Raw genomic sequence first — 18,405 nt, forward strand, 5'->3', positions numbered from 1 at the left:
TTGCAACGGTCGTACGCTTGCCTCTGCAATTGAAGATCTGATGATGCAAGTCAGGAAGGTTAAGTACGGTATCGGACTGAACAAAACGAGACGATGTTACCCTCTCAATGGCGTATATCAAAGTAAAGAAGAACTCTTCCTAGGAACATGCGACAGTAGAGGAGTTGGTGGAGTTGGCGTCCTCGTCAACAAGAGTACGGCAAATACATCGACTTTTTCGAACAGCTTATGACCCAAATCGAAGGTCTACGGATGAGAAGATGGGGATTAACGTCTTTATTTCCGTCCGTCATCAAGCTACAAAGAAAAAGTTGAATCTTTCTACACAGACCTGAAGAAGTTACAGTGTTACAGGAAAGATGACACCAAGGTTATCGTCGGCGACTTCTACGCTAGAATTGGCAACAGAAAAAAACCTTGGAAAATTCACATTTACGACCTGCAATGGAATTAGCAAGAAGAGAGAGTTTTTATCACAGGATCTATCACGAACGTGATACTACTTAATTAGCTCAATAGCTGCCTTTTTGTGTTTTATAGCAATGCTTATCTGTCGATGATTCATAATGTAATTTGAGTTAGCGCAGTCTGGCGGCCGAATTTGTAGTCCTTAGGTTCGCAGTAGCAAAAAATGATTCATTGGACAAAGATGTTTACAAGCCAACCGAGTACTTCTTTGTGTTAGCTTGTACAGGACATCATAATAGTCTACTCCGCCCTCAATGTACCATATAAATAGCCGTAGAAAGTTCATTGTGCCATTTTTCTTGCTTTTCATGTTGTTTATAATTTTGCTAGCTCTTCTTGCCTACATGTATTGCTTGCCTTTATTACTGTTAATCATTTGCTCGCTTTGCTTGCCTTAGTTACCGTTAATGTTATGGTTTAATTACCCAAGTTTGAGGTGGTGCTGAATAAAGTTGCTAAGTAATATCCCGCGTGGCACATAATACGAGACCGTCAACAACCGAAACCCAATACAAGTCCTCCAACAATACAGGATCTACGACCTGCAATGGAATTAGCAAGAGGAGAGACTTTCCGAGTTTATCACGGCGACTAAGGCCACCCACAGGAGTTTGCATAATCTCCTTCTTCGCTAGACGTGGGAGTCGCCAGATAGAACGTATCGTAACGAAATTGACCACACCATCAAAGGTTTTGTAAAAGGTTTTGCCTGACAGATATCGCTGTTGTTCCGAGTTCTGCGGGATCGGTCCATTGCCTCCTTCGAGAAAGATATTGCTTCACACTAAAAAGAGAGAAACCGCCAAGTTCACAAAGGGAAGTCCCAAAACCACCATTGTAGAGACCTCTTTGTTTTGCTATTCGGCTTTTGGGAAGATTCCGCAATGGACAACATCGACGACGGATATAATCGGCTTATAGGATACATTCACGGCAGTATGAGCAAAGCGAAGTGTTTAAAAACCAACAGAGGACGCCTATCTCATAAAATTGTAGACCTAATACGTCAGCATGAAGGTGCGCGAGTAACCGCGAATTCACGCCCGAGCTCGCTAGGTGTTGCAGAGAAGCGATAAAGGAAGATCTCAAAGAGAGAAGAGCAGCAGTATTGGCTGCAGCAGTCAGAGGCAAAGAAGAGAATAACCTAATCCGTCGGCACGTCGTAAATTGTAATGTAAAAATGATAGCTTTTTGGAACGACCATAGGGAAAAAAGCAGCATTGAGGAAGAGGATGGAGAACATCACTCACGACTTCTTCTCAGATCTCTTCGACGGCCTCTTCCACTTGCCTGCTCACCATCTGGTGGAGGATGGATATGTCATCCCAGAGATCTCTCATTCCATGATGACGTTAAAGAATCATGCTTCACTCGATCCCGACAAATCAGGTCTGAACATTTGAAGGATCTCCCGCCAGTCGTTATCAACACTAGCGATGCTCTTCAATCTCCGAATGCAGGGTTTTCGAGCAATGAAAGCCGGGACAGACCGTGTCGTTGTAAAAGAAAAGAGTTTTTCATGATATCGGCAAATAACAGTCTCCTCACTGTCTGTCATCTACAAACTCTTCACAAGAGTGATCTTGAAAATTTTCATAAGAACATTAGATGAACGACGGCAGTGCGAGCAAGCACGGTTTTGAAAAGACTTCAATTTTCCATTGACTTAAAGAGAGCCCTCGATTCAGTTGAGACGGAAGAGATCATAAAAGTCTTAGACAACCAAAGCCTTCCTACTCTACAACATAATGATACTTCGTGGCTTCTATGGCGACTTCACGAAACTTACAAAAACCAACATTCTCCCATTGTACAATAATATTACAGACCACGTAAAGAGAGGGACATTCTACAATAACGTCACAATCGATGTAAAGAGAGGGATTGGACAGGGTGACACAATCTCACCCAAAACACTCAGGCCCACTCTTGAGACCGTGAACGTAAAGCGAGGACTAGAACGGTATAACGTCGGGTGAAAGTTGTGGCCATTACGCTGTCTTCGTTTCGCTGATGACATAGTACACCATAAATCAGGCCGAACGAATTCTTGTCGAGTTTGATGAAAAGGGATCGGTCTCCAGCTGATTCTGGACAAGATGATGCTCACGAGGAAAGGATGGCAATGAGGAATGCCCCAGTTATGCATATTCAGATCCAAAAATTAGTATCCTTAATAACCTCACCTCCGAGCTGGCATGGAAGAGTTCGAGTGGTGTGGATATAAGATCATCAGGGATATAGTGAAGATGGCCAAAAGCATTTAGCTCCGTGCTCAAATATTCAAGACTACCTTTCTTCATGCTTTACCTTATACTTCTGAATCTTGAGCGTCTCGTGAGGAGGAGAAAAAAGCAATTAGCGTTATACAAGACTCAATTAAAAGGATGATGTTAGAAGTACTCTGCTCTGCGCAAGCAAAAGGGGGATTTGAAGTACAGTCTTACGCCAGCTATCGAAGATCGAAGAAGAATATCAAACGGATTGCAGGAAGATCGCGGTCTTGATGGCCAAGGATCTGATATTCTTCGCATCCTTCGTGAGAAGAGAAGCCACAGGGCTACCCTGGTGCGCGATCGGGGCAAATGGAAGTATTAATCGTGCCCTGTCGAACAAGAGCACAGATGACGAAGGTGATACGGTTTTTAAAGAATGTGCATTCGTACCATCAAGCGTGCACCATTTGAAAAATTCAACTATTCAACTGGTTATTATCATTTACTACATTATAATTTTGCAGCATCCAATTGAATGGACATGAATGACACAGTCATATATTTTCTTCACTGCGTGATAAGGCGCGCCGCTTCCTCAAACAACACGTCATAAGTCCTTCATATTAGCTCAAAAAGAGCTACTTACTCACCCTCTCACAATTATTGCCGGCTACATTACATGAAGAGCTGACTACTATTTGAGCAATTATGCTATTTCTAAAAGCAATACACCTAAACCACCTGCTACGAAAGTTGCAGTAGTGTCCGGGAAGTGGGACTGTAAAGAAACAAAGTCAAAGAGGTCTCCTTGTCGAAATTATAGACTGGGAAATCGATTTATAGTAGAATGCTATCAACGGTTCATTCATATTCTTACGAACTTATTTTTTAACAGCTGCTTACTAACACATGCAGAGGAGTACGATATATCAAAAAATTTATCAGGATCCCGAGAATTAAAGAAAAGCACAAGCAAAATGGAAAGAGGTGTTAAGTTCTTTTAAGCTGCATCCATATATTCCAAAGCATTTGGTCTGCAAATAGTTCGTACTTCATCCTGTTGACTTAATTCATATATCACCTCACCTTGTTAAATTCTTTCATCCACTCCTTAATACCTTCGCTGAAGATCTTATGCTTTCTCCCATTCCCTGTTTTATTCCTGAAAATTAGTCCAACAATTTTTTGGCACTTTTCTGTGTGCGGAGCGTCGGTCTCTTACAAGGCATTCTTTGAAGTTGAGGGAAAACAAATTTGCGAGTCACTTATTTAGAGATCAGGTAAATTGGCACGGCACTACACACCTTTCATATTCCCTTATTAGAGGTGACTGGCCATCACAGCCCACTCTGTCATCCTTGAGTTTAAAATTGTTGTTTAGGATTACCTCAGCTTGTTTTTCGAGAAGGCAATCGTATTTCTGAATTCATTAATAAACAAACTCTATTACACTACTTAGAGAAAGGAGAAGAAATTTCTTTTAAAAATATGCTAATAAGTCTTCCGAGCAAATATCGATATAGCTGTAAGGATGACTGAAATAGTAGAGAAGACTGAGGAATAAAACCGTACGCGAAAAAATTTGCTCTTCTTTTTCATGATTATATGAAGAGCTCCACGAAGTGTTGGTTTGATATGGTTTTTCCCAGCAACACGGGTACAACTGGTAGGGATCTCTTCCACTTGTTTATTTGTGAGCGTTGTTATGAAGAGGAGAGAGAGACCCTAAAAATCGTTCTCTCGTCAGCAGAAATATCTTATCCTACAATATGCATGAGTCGTTAGGTTACCACGCGGCTCACATTGCATCCGTACTTACCGCAAGGATGGTGATGGTAGAAGCATTCATTTGCTGTGTATGAACGTATTTCCGTTGATCGCCTTATATTCGGCACAACCTGCACGTCTGTGAGTGCACTCGGTCGGTTCGGCCGGTTGTCAGTCTTTCATCAATGTGTACTTTCATAATGTTCAGTGCATTATTTAGATATCTCAATATAACTAAAATGAACTGCCTAATCAAATGCGAGAAAAATCGATATTTTGCAATTTAAAAGTGATTAACTTGGAAAATGAAGGATAAAGGATAAAGTGTCTGGCCAAATTCAATCCGCTTGTGATGCGCCCACGCGCTCACTTCAGGATTATTTGAGATTTACGAACGTGTGTCTAATCTACACAATGTCCTGCAGGGGTCGGCCGATGTATTAAGTGTTTCTATCCTCCCAGACAAGTCTGCTATCAATTTATCAACCTCAGATGGATGAAAGGTTTGGTTCCCGCTAGAGAAGTTTCGAACCATTGATCGATCGCGTTTGCAGCGGAACCTCTTTCTGATTGCGCTACACCGCCCGTTTGGGAAATAACAAGTGTCCAAAGAAGAGGCGATGATCAACGAAATATAACGAATGAATAAGAAGGTTTCAGTTCTGTTTACTAACAAAATGGGTACTGATCCATCCGTTTTCAGAGGATTTTATTTTTTAAAGGAAATAAACACGAAGTCCTGTGGTAAGCTTAAAATTGAAGCCCGATGTTGCAGGGATCCACAACATGTAGGCCTGTTAGACAACGTACACAACCGAGTCGGATGCTTACAACACCTTGGCCGTAAGCATAAGAGTGACCCGATGATTTCTTTTGCATAAGAAATCATCGGGTCCAAGAATTCGTTGTCACTAATGCCGTGAATTACCGTATTAACGGTGATGATGCTGCGAAGCTGCGGATTTAGGTTCGCTCAGTCGTAACACATGGAATAATTTCTGTTGTTGATTCGTCGTCCCAAAGGCAGCGAGGATGTTGGGATTTCTTTACGAATATTCCAAGTAGGTCTTTCAAAAAATCTCGGAGTGACGATGATTCAGTATTTGTCTTCTTGCGCTGAGCTGAGCACGATGTTCTCTTTTGTTATATAATCTATTTTGTTATATAATATAATATTATATAGTCTTTTGTTCTTGGCGAACGTTCCTCCGAGTTAGCTTCCTTTAGAGGCTGAAAGGTAGGAATCCAACGTTGTTTGTCCGATCAAATGCCTTATCCGTCCAACAAAGAGAATCCCAAGTCTACTGTTTACTGAATCTCCACAAATAACTAGGATTAATGATATTGTGCACGAATATGCAGTAGAGCAATCACGTTTAATTTCACAGGGTACCCAGAAAAAAATATAAATTTTACAGAGGCCACCTGAATACTTGTTCTCGCAAACGTGGCACGTTGTTAGGTGCCTAGCAGAGTGTTCGATGCGACAACGCCGTTTTTCTGGATAACTAGTAGGGATTGATCGTGATGCCAAACATTTCCAAGTTCGTGGTACGGTGCCCTTTAAAGGCAGGACACCACAAACCTCATGTAGGTAGCTAGAAATTGGGTTGTAGACTACTGATCCGGAGTGGCTCCGCTCATCTCTTCCTATTCCCCGCAAAAATCGCCGTCAAATTTGTGGTATCTTGGTACCTTCAACTGATGCTAAACCTCTAGAGGATCACCTATAACCCATAAGACAAGAAAGCTCACATTCAAGCAAAGTTGATGGGTTTGGATACAAGATTATTCACTGCTATTTGAATAAAATAGAATGATTTAAGAGAAGTTTTAAGTTTGTGCACAGTTTTGATTCTATTTACCTTTACTTTTACCTTCATAATCAATTAAAGTTATAGAATAAGAAGAATAGTCAAAAAACGTTGAAATCCAAGTAACTTGTCCTTCAAAGATTCGTCCATTCTCTTCCATCTTGTTCGTTGCCAATCAACTGTGCCCCGATCTCTCCTTTTCTGGCGCGGAGCAGAGACTACTTGTAAACTGCGAACAATGGATTATTGGAGTCGAAATGGTCCAATCTTTTACTTTCTTATCTCCTATACAAAAGAGAGTAATGCTTTTGTTTTGATTCACTATTCAACATATCGTAGTAGCATTCGTTAGTTTTTTTTTTTTGCGGAGATCACTCCTCTGAAGCCACTGGACATGGTAATTATATCAACTATTAAGTTGAGGAATAAATCATTGACAATTTTTTTTCGGAAAGAAAAATGAAAAATGAAAAAAAGAAGCTTCAAAGTTGTATATTTCGCTCGAAAGACAATTCTTCATTCTACAAAATAGTCTTGCACTAACTTGTTGATTTTACTGGTTCCTGTTTTTCATTGAAGTGAAGTGTTTTTCGATATACGGTTTTTTTTTTGCGAGGTGGTAAGGCTGGTGAAGTTGCTTTTGAGAGAGTTGCTGAGATTTATGTTATGCTAGGAAAAATCGAATAAGGGATGAGAAATTTCAAAGAAGAACAAACAAGACTTGTAAAACATGAAAAAGCACCGGCAACAAATCTAGTAAGATCTAAAGGAAAAACTTAGAAAATCTGCTAAGCGATAAGAGAAAGTTGTTGGAAGCAATGAGAAGAACAGCAATGGAGAATACGATGTTGGTGATGTGCAATGTTTTTTTTTTTGTTTTCGAGGTCGAGATTCCTAATTTCGGAGCGCAAGGACAAACGTTGAGCGCAGCTTGCGCAGTTTTCAAGCGTTCCTTCCTCTCAAGCACAACAGCAATCTCAGCTTCAGCGGTCTTCTCGTCTGGATTAAATGCAAGAACAGAGAAAAAAAAACAAAAAAAAGCAAAAAGTGTCTAAAATACTCCATTGTACACCTGTGATTCCAATTGAGATGGTTGAAAAATTAGGAGTCAGTTAAATTAGATTGTTGAAGTAGTAACAACCTCGGGGAGTAAAAAGTTGTTTTTCGGGCAAAATATAACATTTTGGAAATACCTTTTATTTTTGTTTACATTCCTCATTTTGATAAGAAAGGAAGCCCACGCGATTTATTCCTCAACTTATTATCTCCTGTTTCAAATGGTAATTCCTTTTTTGACAGTATTTTAGTGGCATCAGTTTTGGGCAGTTTTTTATTTGAAGATTCTGAAAATGGTGTGAACAGTGTTAAGACATTGCGAAAAAAAAGAAGAACTCAGTGTGAAACACAAGAGTGGCATCAATTATCCACTGATATTCCGAGACCCAAATGGCCACTGATCTCCTCTTTAATAATCAAATCTAGGACTCAATCATGTTGATTTTATTTGTTTTTCAACAACTTTTTGTTGATGGAAAGAAATGAAAACGTTTCAAGCTGCTATACTAACTGATCGATAGTTACGTATGAGGCAACCGCTTCTCTTCAGACGTCAATTTTAGTGATTTCTTTATTTTATTGATTATCATCAACTTCTGAACTATTTGTGGTGGGCCCTGTTTTTGTAGGAGACAATAACGTCTTCATCAGATCAAAAGTCACAAGGATAAAGTCGCTGGCGCAGCAATCCAATTAGGATACGCCAACGCGTTTTTATTGAAAATCATAGTCCTTGAAGATCCTGGAACGCGTGTTCGCCTATACAATGACTTGCGGGGGCCACCCAACGATCAAGTAAGTGTTTTTATCCTCCCAGATAGGTGTGGTACCAATTTATCGACCTTGGAGGGATCAAAGACTTAGGTGGCACTAATGCGATTTCGAACCATCGACCATGCTGCCCTTACTGACTGCCCCACACCCGCCCTTTCCATCAAATTAAGAGGATTTAAAATGTATTTCAGCGAGATTGGATTTTATTAGGGTCAACATACATACTAACAGGTTTCGCGATTCAAATACAAACATTTATTCTGTTCCAGAAGTGCGAAAGTTCGATTTTCCTTGAATCTTGGCATATAGATTGTTCTGTTCATTTCAGGTTAACTTCCATCCAATGCGAAAACAGTTGTTTCTGGTGCCCTCAACAAATATATGGACAAACTAAAATAATTGCGAGGAAAAATCTTTTCTCCACGAAATTCCGTGGGTTTGGAGTCTTTGGATTATAAGAATTTATCTAACTTCAAGAACGTAAAAGTGGGTTGTTTCCCATTATGATTCACGTAGAAGAATATCAAAAATACATATATCATTGTCATTTGGCATATCTTTGCCATCACACTCGATCTGCTTCTTTTTCCCCATCAGGAAAAAACCACCGTACCCTATTCCCGCTCACATTGCGCGCACATATGTACTTGTAATCACGCTTTGCAGAAAATCTGCTCCGGAGCTGTTGCTCTGCCGTTCTCGTTCTCTCAGTGGGTATGTGTGTCACTCTGTTCTCCAACATTTCCACTATTGGAACTGGAGGGGGGTGGGGTTAAGGAAAAATGCACCATTGGGTAGTATGCATTAATGGTGTTCTCCGGAAGGAAGTTTACCTCATGAGTCTCGCTAGAGTTCCTTTCAGCATACGGAAAGCTACCTGGTAGCTAGACTTCTTTTCCGAAAAATAGAATTACTTACACGCTATTGCCAACCGAGTAGCAAATTCTTGTTTGATTCCAAAGAATCCTTCACGTACATCTCGGATTCCTCGGGAAGTGGTGCGTGCGATGTTCCTACCACTCATGCATGGTTGGACATTTCTTTCAGTGGAGGACCATCAAAAGTATTATATGAAAGATGGGCTATATGAAATTGGCATTGCAGTGGCATGATTTATAAGTACTAAGAAAAAGACTTATTTTCTACATTAACTATTTTCCATTCCCTCCCAACAAAGAAGTTTTAGAAGATTAGCAATAAACTTGGCGAGAGAGATTTCCTTTGAAGGCAACGTATCACAAGTTCGACAATGGGAGAATCTCCCCAGGAAAGTCACGGTTAGAGGTACAGATCCCGAATATGAATGCGATCATTCTTAGTTCTCTCTAAACATTCATGAAGAGCGTTTCTAACAATTTCGAGCCGTCTCGTCTCCGCGACATTGCGATTTTTTATGGGATTGATCGCGAACAACTCCGTTGTCGTTCAACATTGTCAATCCAACTAATACGACTCAAATATGCAACTAGCAGAATCTGCATCATTTTTGAATCATTTTCTTAGGCTTAGGCTTGAGGTTAAGCTTAGGCTTAGGTTTGGGCTTAGGCTTAGTTCTGATTGGATTCCGTCCTCACCTCTTTAACACCACCGTATTTCCCTCTTCGACCTTTGCTTCAGCAAATTGGGGACTTTGTAGGAAAGAGGAAGATGCAATCAGCGTCATTGAACGCTCGATCGAAAAAGTGATTTTAGGGGGTACCATTTCATAAGATTGGAACAGGAGTATCCAAGTACAACTCTGAGACATCTATCGAAATTGGAGATGGCGCCTGATTTGTCAATAAAAAGAGGAATGACGTGGATCGGCCACGTATTGCTTTTCAACGACAATCCTTGGGGGAGCACAGTAAGTAAGTTCCGCGCTGCTTTAAATGCACTACAGGATGACTACCGTCCTGCTGGTAAGCTCTGTTTACAAAATTTCTCAAAGAAAGATTTAATCCTCTTAGTGCTTCTCGCAAAAGCAGAAGTGATTGGACAACTTCTGGAAGCGATTGGGGCAAGTTGCTGGCGTTTGTTCGAGCATCAAGGATGGTGAGATGAGGAGATGATCAAGGTGGTGCAGCAGAGGCTGGGCCTTCCGCGCAATCGTCGACGCATTGCAGATTTTCCAACAACCGAAATAAGTTGCATCGTTAGGAAGACGAGATCACGCAAAGCTACTTCGCACGCTTTTTTCTGATTAACTAAAAGGAACTGAGAGTGATCACACTCATACTACATTTCTAACCATACCTATCCATGGAGAGATTCCAACATTGACAAATTTCTGATACTTTGCCTTCAAAGGAAAACTCCCTCGATAAATCTAACCCTCATCTCCCAAAACTTGTTTGTAAGGAGGAAATAGAAAGTTACTAATGAAGAAAATACGTCTCTCACGTAGTACTTATTAGTCTTCCTATTTCAATAAGAATTTTAGCTAGGCGATCTTTCATGTAAACGCAATATTTGTGATGATTCCCGCTGAAATATTAAGTTGAGTCATAAATAGATTCCGAATAGGTACATGGCACCGATTATTATTATTTACGCATGCAATTGACTACGCAAACAAGTGAGTTTTCTTGTCGCTACGGAGTCAGAATTTAGGTAAGTCTTAAGATAGTAGTTTAGTGTTGTGTACGTTACGTTCAATTTCTTCTTCACCATAAAAATAGAGAATCAAAAAAACCATATGTGATGCTTCGGAATTTAAACAATTTGCTGGAGCCAGCCAGCCTAAAAAATATGCGATGTGTATGGTGGGGGATTGACACCCGACCTGGCGGTTACAAATTGATTTGTAAAATTCCGTCTTGGAAATGTGACCTTGAAAGACGAACCATGGTGGTGTCGCCCTTCAGACTTCGATTACGATATTTTGAGGTCAATATTGGAACTTAATGGGGCTGGTGTGACGCTGTCTGTTAGAGGTCCGCTGCAGCCACACGCTCGACGGTTCTAAACTGTCTTAGCGCCAACCAAGCCTTTCATCCTTCCGGGTTCGGTAAATTGGTACCAGACTTTTCTGGGAGGATAAAAACACTCATTTTATTATCGGCTGGCCTCCGCAAGTCATCGTATAGGATAACGTCAGTTCCAAACACTTCAACGATTATGAATTGCAGTGAAACGAGTTGGCCCACCCCAAGTGGATGGATACACCATTGACTTTATACCTTATCCTTTTTGTTTTGCACAGTTCTCACCATTAACTGCTCTATGTGTAGTTCTATAGTCTACATTGAAATAATTCAACTGTATGGATGCGACAAGTCTGCCGCGGCGTAAATCCTTTCTGTGCTGGACACACAGTCACTCTCCATCTGTATTTTTTCAATCGAAGGTACATAATTACAAGATTACATACATACAAAATTGCATGATTAGATAATTACAATTAATTCATCCGGTTGGACACACTAAACAGATCAGGTGCCAACTACACATACATCTGAATTAAACTGAACGGAAGCATTCTGGAACTGGGCAAGCGTTTGCGTTCGAGATGGGACCCTCGCTAGCTCCAATCGAACTTCGGGGATGAGTAAAGGCCCCGTCACGCCAGTTCGACCTCACACCATTGCAATAAGCTTCAGGTCGTTCTGGCACTACTGTACATTGGATATTCACATTGTTTTCGAAGAAATATATAATGTTATGCATGAATGTTGAAAAACTGACGGTGTGGCACTGACGTCCATGGTCGCCCGCTCAGTACTGCCCTAAAAATGAGGAGTTCTATAAAAGCTCTACACAGATGTATTCTTCTAACTGAGACCTATTTAAAAGCATCTCTCCACGAATCTGGAGTGGTACGGATTTCCGGTGGAGTATTCGTATACGGGGTCGTAGATTATGGGGAGGACGGTGATTCCGTTCATTTCCTCCTAATTACCGTAGAAAATGGCCTGGAAGATACGGCTTCGAGCGATCCGGCGCGCTATTTTCTACAAGGCGTTTGGTTGGAGCGCGCCAGCCCTGTGCTGCGCCGCATCTTCCGGGCCGTTTTTTAAGGCAATTAGGAAGAAATGGACGGATTCACACCCCTCTCCATAATCGACTATCCCGTGTGCGAAAACTCCACCTGAAATCCGTACCACCTCAGATTCGTGGGGTGCCTTTAAGTATGTATAGTGGATAAAGCAGAGCTAGGATGCGTTCAAAATAATGTAAATCACACTCACTTATACCATTATACTATTAATTGCAACAGTTTTTGAAAAGGAAGTTTATTTTGAGCTACTACGCAATATCAGTGCTAAAAACATGGGGAAGAGTTTTTCTTTTTTTACTTTTTCACTGTCTTTCAGTCAGTTTCAGTAGCAACATCGTCAAGGTTAGAAGACACTGGAAATCTCGGATCGACCAATGATGTAGGGTAATAAAATGTTCTGAATGACTTCCGATTGCGCACAAAAGAAGTCTCTGGTGTTAATCAGTCCGTTTGGGATGCGTTTGCTTAAAATTCAGAATCCTTTGATGTTCAGGAACGTGTAATTGGCCTATAGAATGACTTGCGGTGGCTAGCCGCTGTGTCAAGTCAGTGTTTTGTCCACCCAGACATATCTGGTATCAATTCGCCTACCGCAGAATGACGAACATGAATATTTTGTCCACTTTTGAGAAACAAGTGCGAATCCTATGAATACTTGTTCCTTCCGCGGAGATGTAACCGCGGGATATGCCAATGCCAGGATTGCAAGGGTGTGCAGGTAATTAACGAAGGCAGCGAAACATCGCCTGCTACCAATTAACATATTTGCCAAGACTGCATTCTGGAAGTATATTTGAAATCAGCGGCTTATTTCTCTGCTTCTCATAGGTGTTTTCAAAATTTAATTTCTTCCCGTAAGCAACGATACCGTCGATTTGCAACGGAGGAATCCGTCGGGAACGGAATTTGGGACACAAGTTAATAAGGTTGTACTCCTCAACTAAAAACTTTCCGCAAATACATACATACACCAACACTGTCGTAACTGTGCCCTCACGATGACGTCATCAAATAGTTATACAACTTCATATTGCTGTAAATCGAACTATCACATATATTCTCTCTCGGACCGATTGATTACCTACACTCAAAAAAAAACACTTGTTCAAGATTTTCAAGTATGTTACAAGTGGCCAAGGAAACAAATCTTGAGTGATTTCAAGATCGTAGGAGTAGGTTACAAAAAAATTAGATACGAACACATTTAAATCCTACTTTGTCAAAATCTGATCTCAATATGAGTGTTTCCTTTGATCCAGAAGGAACAATTTTTATTCTACGTTTGATAGCCATAACGATATTACACTGACAATAACAAAACAAAATCTAAAGAGGTCCAGCTACTTCTGTTTCTCCTTTGTATTAGTGCAGAAAGTGATGGGAGATGACTTTAGTAGCAGTAAAGGTAATATATTTTCTCTGTGCTCAACTAAAACCGTTCCTTTTTTTTGATGTTCTTGGCATTTGGAACAAGTTTTCTCGTTTCTCTGCAATGAACGGTCTATTCCTATTAGCTGTCTCCATTCCTATTTAAGCGAAATTCCTGTCACAAATGTACAGAATTTCTACAATAGCCTTTGTGGTTCTTCTCTGTTGTTAAAACATGACAGAATTTGAGCCGCCATTTCTATTGTATGAGGCTATAAATCAGCAATTTTAGAATTTACAAGAATTCCTTACTGCCATGCGCATTCTATGATTCGAGTTTGCCCACAGCTTTTCACATCAAGTTTGGAAAGTCAGGAATTGAAGACTTTTTATAGACGTATCATGTTTGACTCAGTTCAGGATTTTAGAAAACTCGGAAGAGTTTAAACACTCTCATCCTTGATGCCTATTTTTGAACAGTCGTGCTTTTTATTTGAGATACAGAGGTGTAAGCACAATACTATGCACGAACGCTGAAAAACCGACGGTTAGTACCGGCGCCACAACATCGGCCACCGTCATTCGCTTTTGACTGTTTATAAAATGGGAATTTCAGGACTACTTACATAGCCCTGGATACTTATCCAAAAACCTTATATCGATGGAAAATGAGCAAAATGCTGCCGAAGATCCACCAAAAAGCACTAACTGGAACTCAACACAGCCTGAGGTTAAAGTGAAAAACTAGATCAGCTTAGAATAACTCTTTCTTTTTAAGGATGCTAATTCGATTGGTGAACATCCTCAGAAAATTTATAACTCCAAAAATAATTTCTGCTTTGAGAATACTCTATCTAGGATGAATTTCCCTCATATTCTCGACATGTCAGATTTTGCTTAAGGCATTTTTCTTCGTTGTGTTTCTTCCTTCCTTCTTCCTTCGGCTCTCTGAACTTGCAATTGTGTTTGTTTCTGCTTCATTGTTGTTCATTTTCCTCTTCATCTGGTTCTTTGAATAATTCTGTTTCAGTTACATACTTTTATTTCTTTGGATTTTATCTGCGCTTGCGCTAAAATTCTTATTTTCGTTCTTTTCAGCGTGTTATTTCTTAGCCTAAGATTTTTTTTTGATTTGGAGGGGATTTAATTGGGCAGCGATTTGTAAACATCTGGAACATGATTTCCATGTGTTAGTGTGTGCCACTTGCTGCAAGTAACGGGGCTGGCGAGCATCTACTTAAAGGCATCATCCCACGAATCTGAGGTGGTGCAGATTTCAGGTGGAGTATTCGTATGCAGGATGGGAGACTACGGAGAGGGGGGTGATTCCGTCCATTTCTTCCTAATTGCCGTAAAAAACGGCTCGGAAGATACGGCTTCATTCGTTTTGGCGCACCATTTTGTACAAGAGGTTCGATTGGAGCGCGCCAGTCTTGTGCGGCGCCGCATCTTCCGGGCCGTTTTTACGGCAATTAGCAAGAAATGGACGGAATCACCTCCCTCTCCGTAGTCTCCCATCCCGTATACGAATACTCCACCTGAAATCTGCACCACCTCAGATTCGTGGGGTGATGCCTTTAAATAAACGCCTGAGGCTCTTCTCAGGCTACGTATCAGTTGTGGAGCCACAGTTAAAATCAACGCTAGAAAAGAACGAATTGGCTTTAAAGGACTGTTTCCTTCAGTTTCTTTCATGAAGTGGTTGTTTTCCACGTTCAAATTCGTTAATTTCGTCCTTGAGCTCTGTTAGTCGTTCATAGAATTAATAACTTCTGGCTTTCTTGTTTTCTTGTCATCATTTTATTTTTTATCTTGTGTCTGACTATTTTTATTTCTTAGTTTTTGACTGTTTTCCAGAAGAAAAAAATGCATAACGGTGCTGAGGCAAATCTTAATCATATCCAGACTACTATTTTGTAACAAATTTGAGTTGTTCCAAAGTTGATTTCTCATCTATTTTCCATTAGAGTGGTTTTTTTCTTTCTTTTTAATTTTTCTTACTTTTGGTTGCCGAGATTCAGCTAATCTTTTTTTTTCTCTTCAAAGGAATTGCGCAGCCGCTCACCTCCACTGCGGTGCATTACGTACATAAATAAATGAATATGTGAATATAAGGATAAAAGAATAAAGTGTCTCGCATTAATCAATTCGCTTGGGATGCGCCCCCACGCTCACTTCAATTCAGAATCGCTTGAGGTTTACGAACGTGTAACTGGCCAATGCAATAACTTGCGGGGGCCAGCCGATGTGTCCAGTCAGTGTTTTTATCCTCCCAGACAAGTCTGGTACCAATTTATCGATCCCGAAGAGATCAAAGGCTTGGTAAGCACTAGGGCGGACTCGAACCTCCGATCGATCGTGCAGGCAGCGGAACCTCTAACCGCTACACTATGTATACCAGCCCGTATGTCAATATATTAGGATAAAGTGCCACACGAATGTGAATATAACAGTTTCTTCGTTGTAAAAATGTCGCATCTGTTACAACTCTTCTCTTGAAACGCAGTTATGCAATGACGCTATCTGGTATAAGATATACGATTTTCGAACCGGTTGCTGGTATTCTAATAGCAGTCTGAACCAGCTTTCCTCTGAACCTCTCTTGCCTCTGCTACTGTCATTCAACCGTAAAACTCATCAAGAAACGTTACAGAAGCAGAATCTCAAGATTCTTGTGAATCCCATAGACTTGAATGGGACTCATATAACATGCTCCTAATTTCTCTTCCTTAATCTAGGATCGTGAAAATAACCGGACGGCTCCTGATTATCAACAAATCAGCTGAGAATTTGATTAAACAAGTTGTTTTCTGGAAAATATACAGCTGAAGTACTATGAAAGGTTAGAGGAGAGGTGCAAAAGTAGGTACAAAATTAATTAAAAATTAATTGCTACAAAATTAATTTGTAGTATTGACTAGTCTTTATGGAATAAATTCCCTGGATGAATGAGCTGCAATAGGAAGGATGAGTGCAAAGAAATAAAAATTACAAAATACTGGTAGAGACCTGTAATATGGTAATACATGTAATATGGAAAATAGTAATGTCACTGTCCAACTCCCACTACATTACAATTATTAAACTGTAAACTATTGTGACCTACTGATTACGGACTGGAGTTTATAAAGTCTAGGAGACGCCTTTTTTTAAAAATTATTTCTAAAAGATGTGTTGCAATTTTGTAAAGAATGTAAGAAGACATTTTTCCGGAATAACATGAACTAGCAAGTTTACAGGTGTTTGGAAATTACTCCAATGTCCTTTGATTCAATATTTCATTCAAAAGAATTACTAGTCAAGAATCAATAGAATCGAAAAACCACTGAATTTATTGTTAACACGGCACTTGGATCAACAATCTAAAACGGTTAAGGACGATATAATTATCCTGAGAAGCTATAAATTTGCTCATTTTTGCACCGAATGTTTTCTTTTTAACATCAGTGCTTCGTTTGTAATAGAATGTGACATTTCAAAGACCCTACGAGGCGATAAATCTTTCTGTTGATGACCATTTTTTGTTCGTAGTAGTATATTTTTCACCGATTTTAAAACGGTACTAAAACCAAAAATCTTGCATATTTTTTCTCGTAAACTAATAAAAAATTTAGAAAAAAAATAACTGGTTTTAATTAGAAATGTTTTTTTTCAACAGTTTGCTTACGAAGACTCTTTTCATAAATTAAAAATTTCATAATCATAGTATAATTTATAATCGTTATAAAACTATTTATAACCGTAACATGCACATATTCCGATATACACACAGTTTAATACATTTAATATTAATAATTTAGTAACATTTAATATTTATTATAAGTTTAATAAGTAAATAAGTTAAAAGTTTACAGTTTAATATTCTCCAAGTTCTCCTATCGTTTATTTATCTTTTTTTTTGGAAATACATTCAGTTAATTATTTAATTTATATAATTTCATCATTTTTCAATTTTTTACTACCATAGTTGTAGTTGTCAGTTCCATCACCCATCAGGAAGAATAATTATATCTTGTACAATATCGTTCTGCCTCGTTTCATTTATTGGAAGTTAAATTTTTTTCCACCGGGAAAATTCCTGTACATACAATAGACGTAAGAGAATCGGCTAGCAAACAAGGTAGCTGATTCAACAAAACTCTCTAAAACGATTACTTTTGCCTATAGACGCCCACATATATTGGTCAGACGTGATGAGAATCTCCCTCTTATTATTATCAGATTACAATCGATGCTGTATTTTGCTTTACTGCAGTGAATTTATTCGCTCACCAGTTATTTTTTTTGTTTCATAAGTAACAATTACCGTTTGCATATTATTATGACATGCAGTCGACGTTGTGCCGCTCTTCGTCTGCGCATACTGTCGTTGAATGTTCTATTTCTTGAAGATTCCGCTCACGTAACTGGTTCCTCCGTCGACCCACGTCAATCCGTCCACAGGAGACCCAGAGAGAGGCGATCTCCGCACAATGAGATCGTCTCTCTCTGGGTCTCCTTAGCATCCATAATCTCTTCCAAACATATGGTCAACACTCGTTCTTGCTGAACTACTACAACATCTCAGCTAATTTGTTTTCAACTTATGCTGACAATGATCATAATTTGATGTGTCCGGCCGTGAATCGTGGTGGTTGAGAATCGTATTCTTCTTGTTCTAGCTGATTCGTAACACTCACACTTACTACATTCTCGTTCCAGATACGTCCACATATTCGGAATGTGCCGCATCCGTCAATCGTCGCACGTGCGGACAAGTCACACTTTCCTTTCATACATGAACGTGTGTTGAACGTGTGTGGAACATTTGTGCCGACGTTTTTTCCGTGTTCCTAGCAATTCGGTCAACTGTCACGACAGTTGCGCTTACAACAACCAACGTTTTTTTTTTGCCGCTGATGACTCGCCACTTCAGTCATCTTCTGACTCAACTATTCTTTTGAGTAGAAATGAAACGATAATC

The 18,405-nt window shown here is 39.8% G+C and overlaps 1 protein-coding gene across 1 annotated transcript; it reads right to left on the bottom strand.

Annotated features, from left to right (window-relative positions):
- Nucleotides 1-3,640: 3,640 nt before the first annotated feature.
- Nucleotides 3,641-4,533, bottom strand: RB195_021878 (uncharacterized protein; the record flags this gene model as incomplete). Its single annotated transcript, XM_013443659.2, has 5 exons — nt 3,641-3,718; nt 3,771-3,846; nt 3,989-4,104; nt 4,257-4,409; nt 4,504-4,533. 5 exons carry the CDS (start codon nt 4,531-4,533, stop codon nt 3,641-3,643), a joined length of 453 nt encoding a protein of 150 aa, XP_013299113.2.
- Between the last annotated feature and the right edge of the window lie 13,872 nt (nt 4,534-18,405).

Source organism: Necator americanus, chromosome X, assembly GCF_031761385.1.
Source record: "Necator americanus strain Aroian chromosome X, whole genome shotgun sequence".
Lineage (NCBI taxonomy): Eukaryota > Metazoa > Nematoda > Chromadorea > Rhabditida > Ancylostomatidae > Necator > Necator americanus.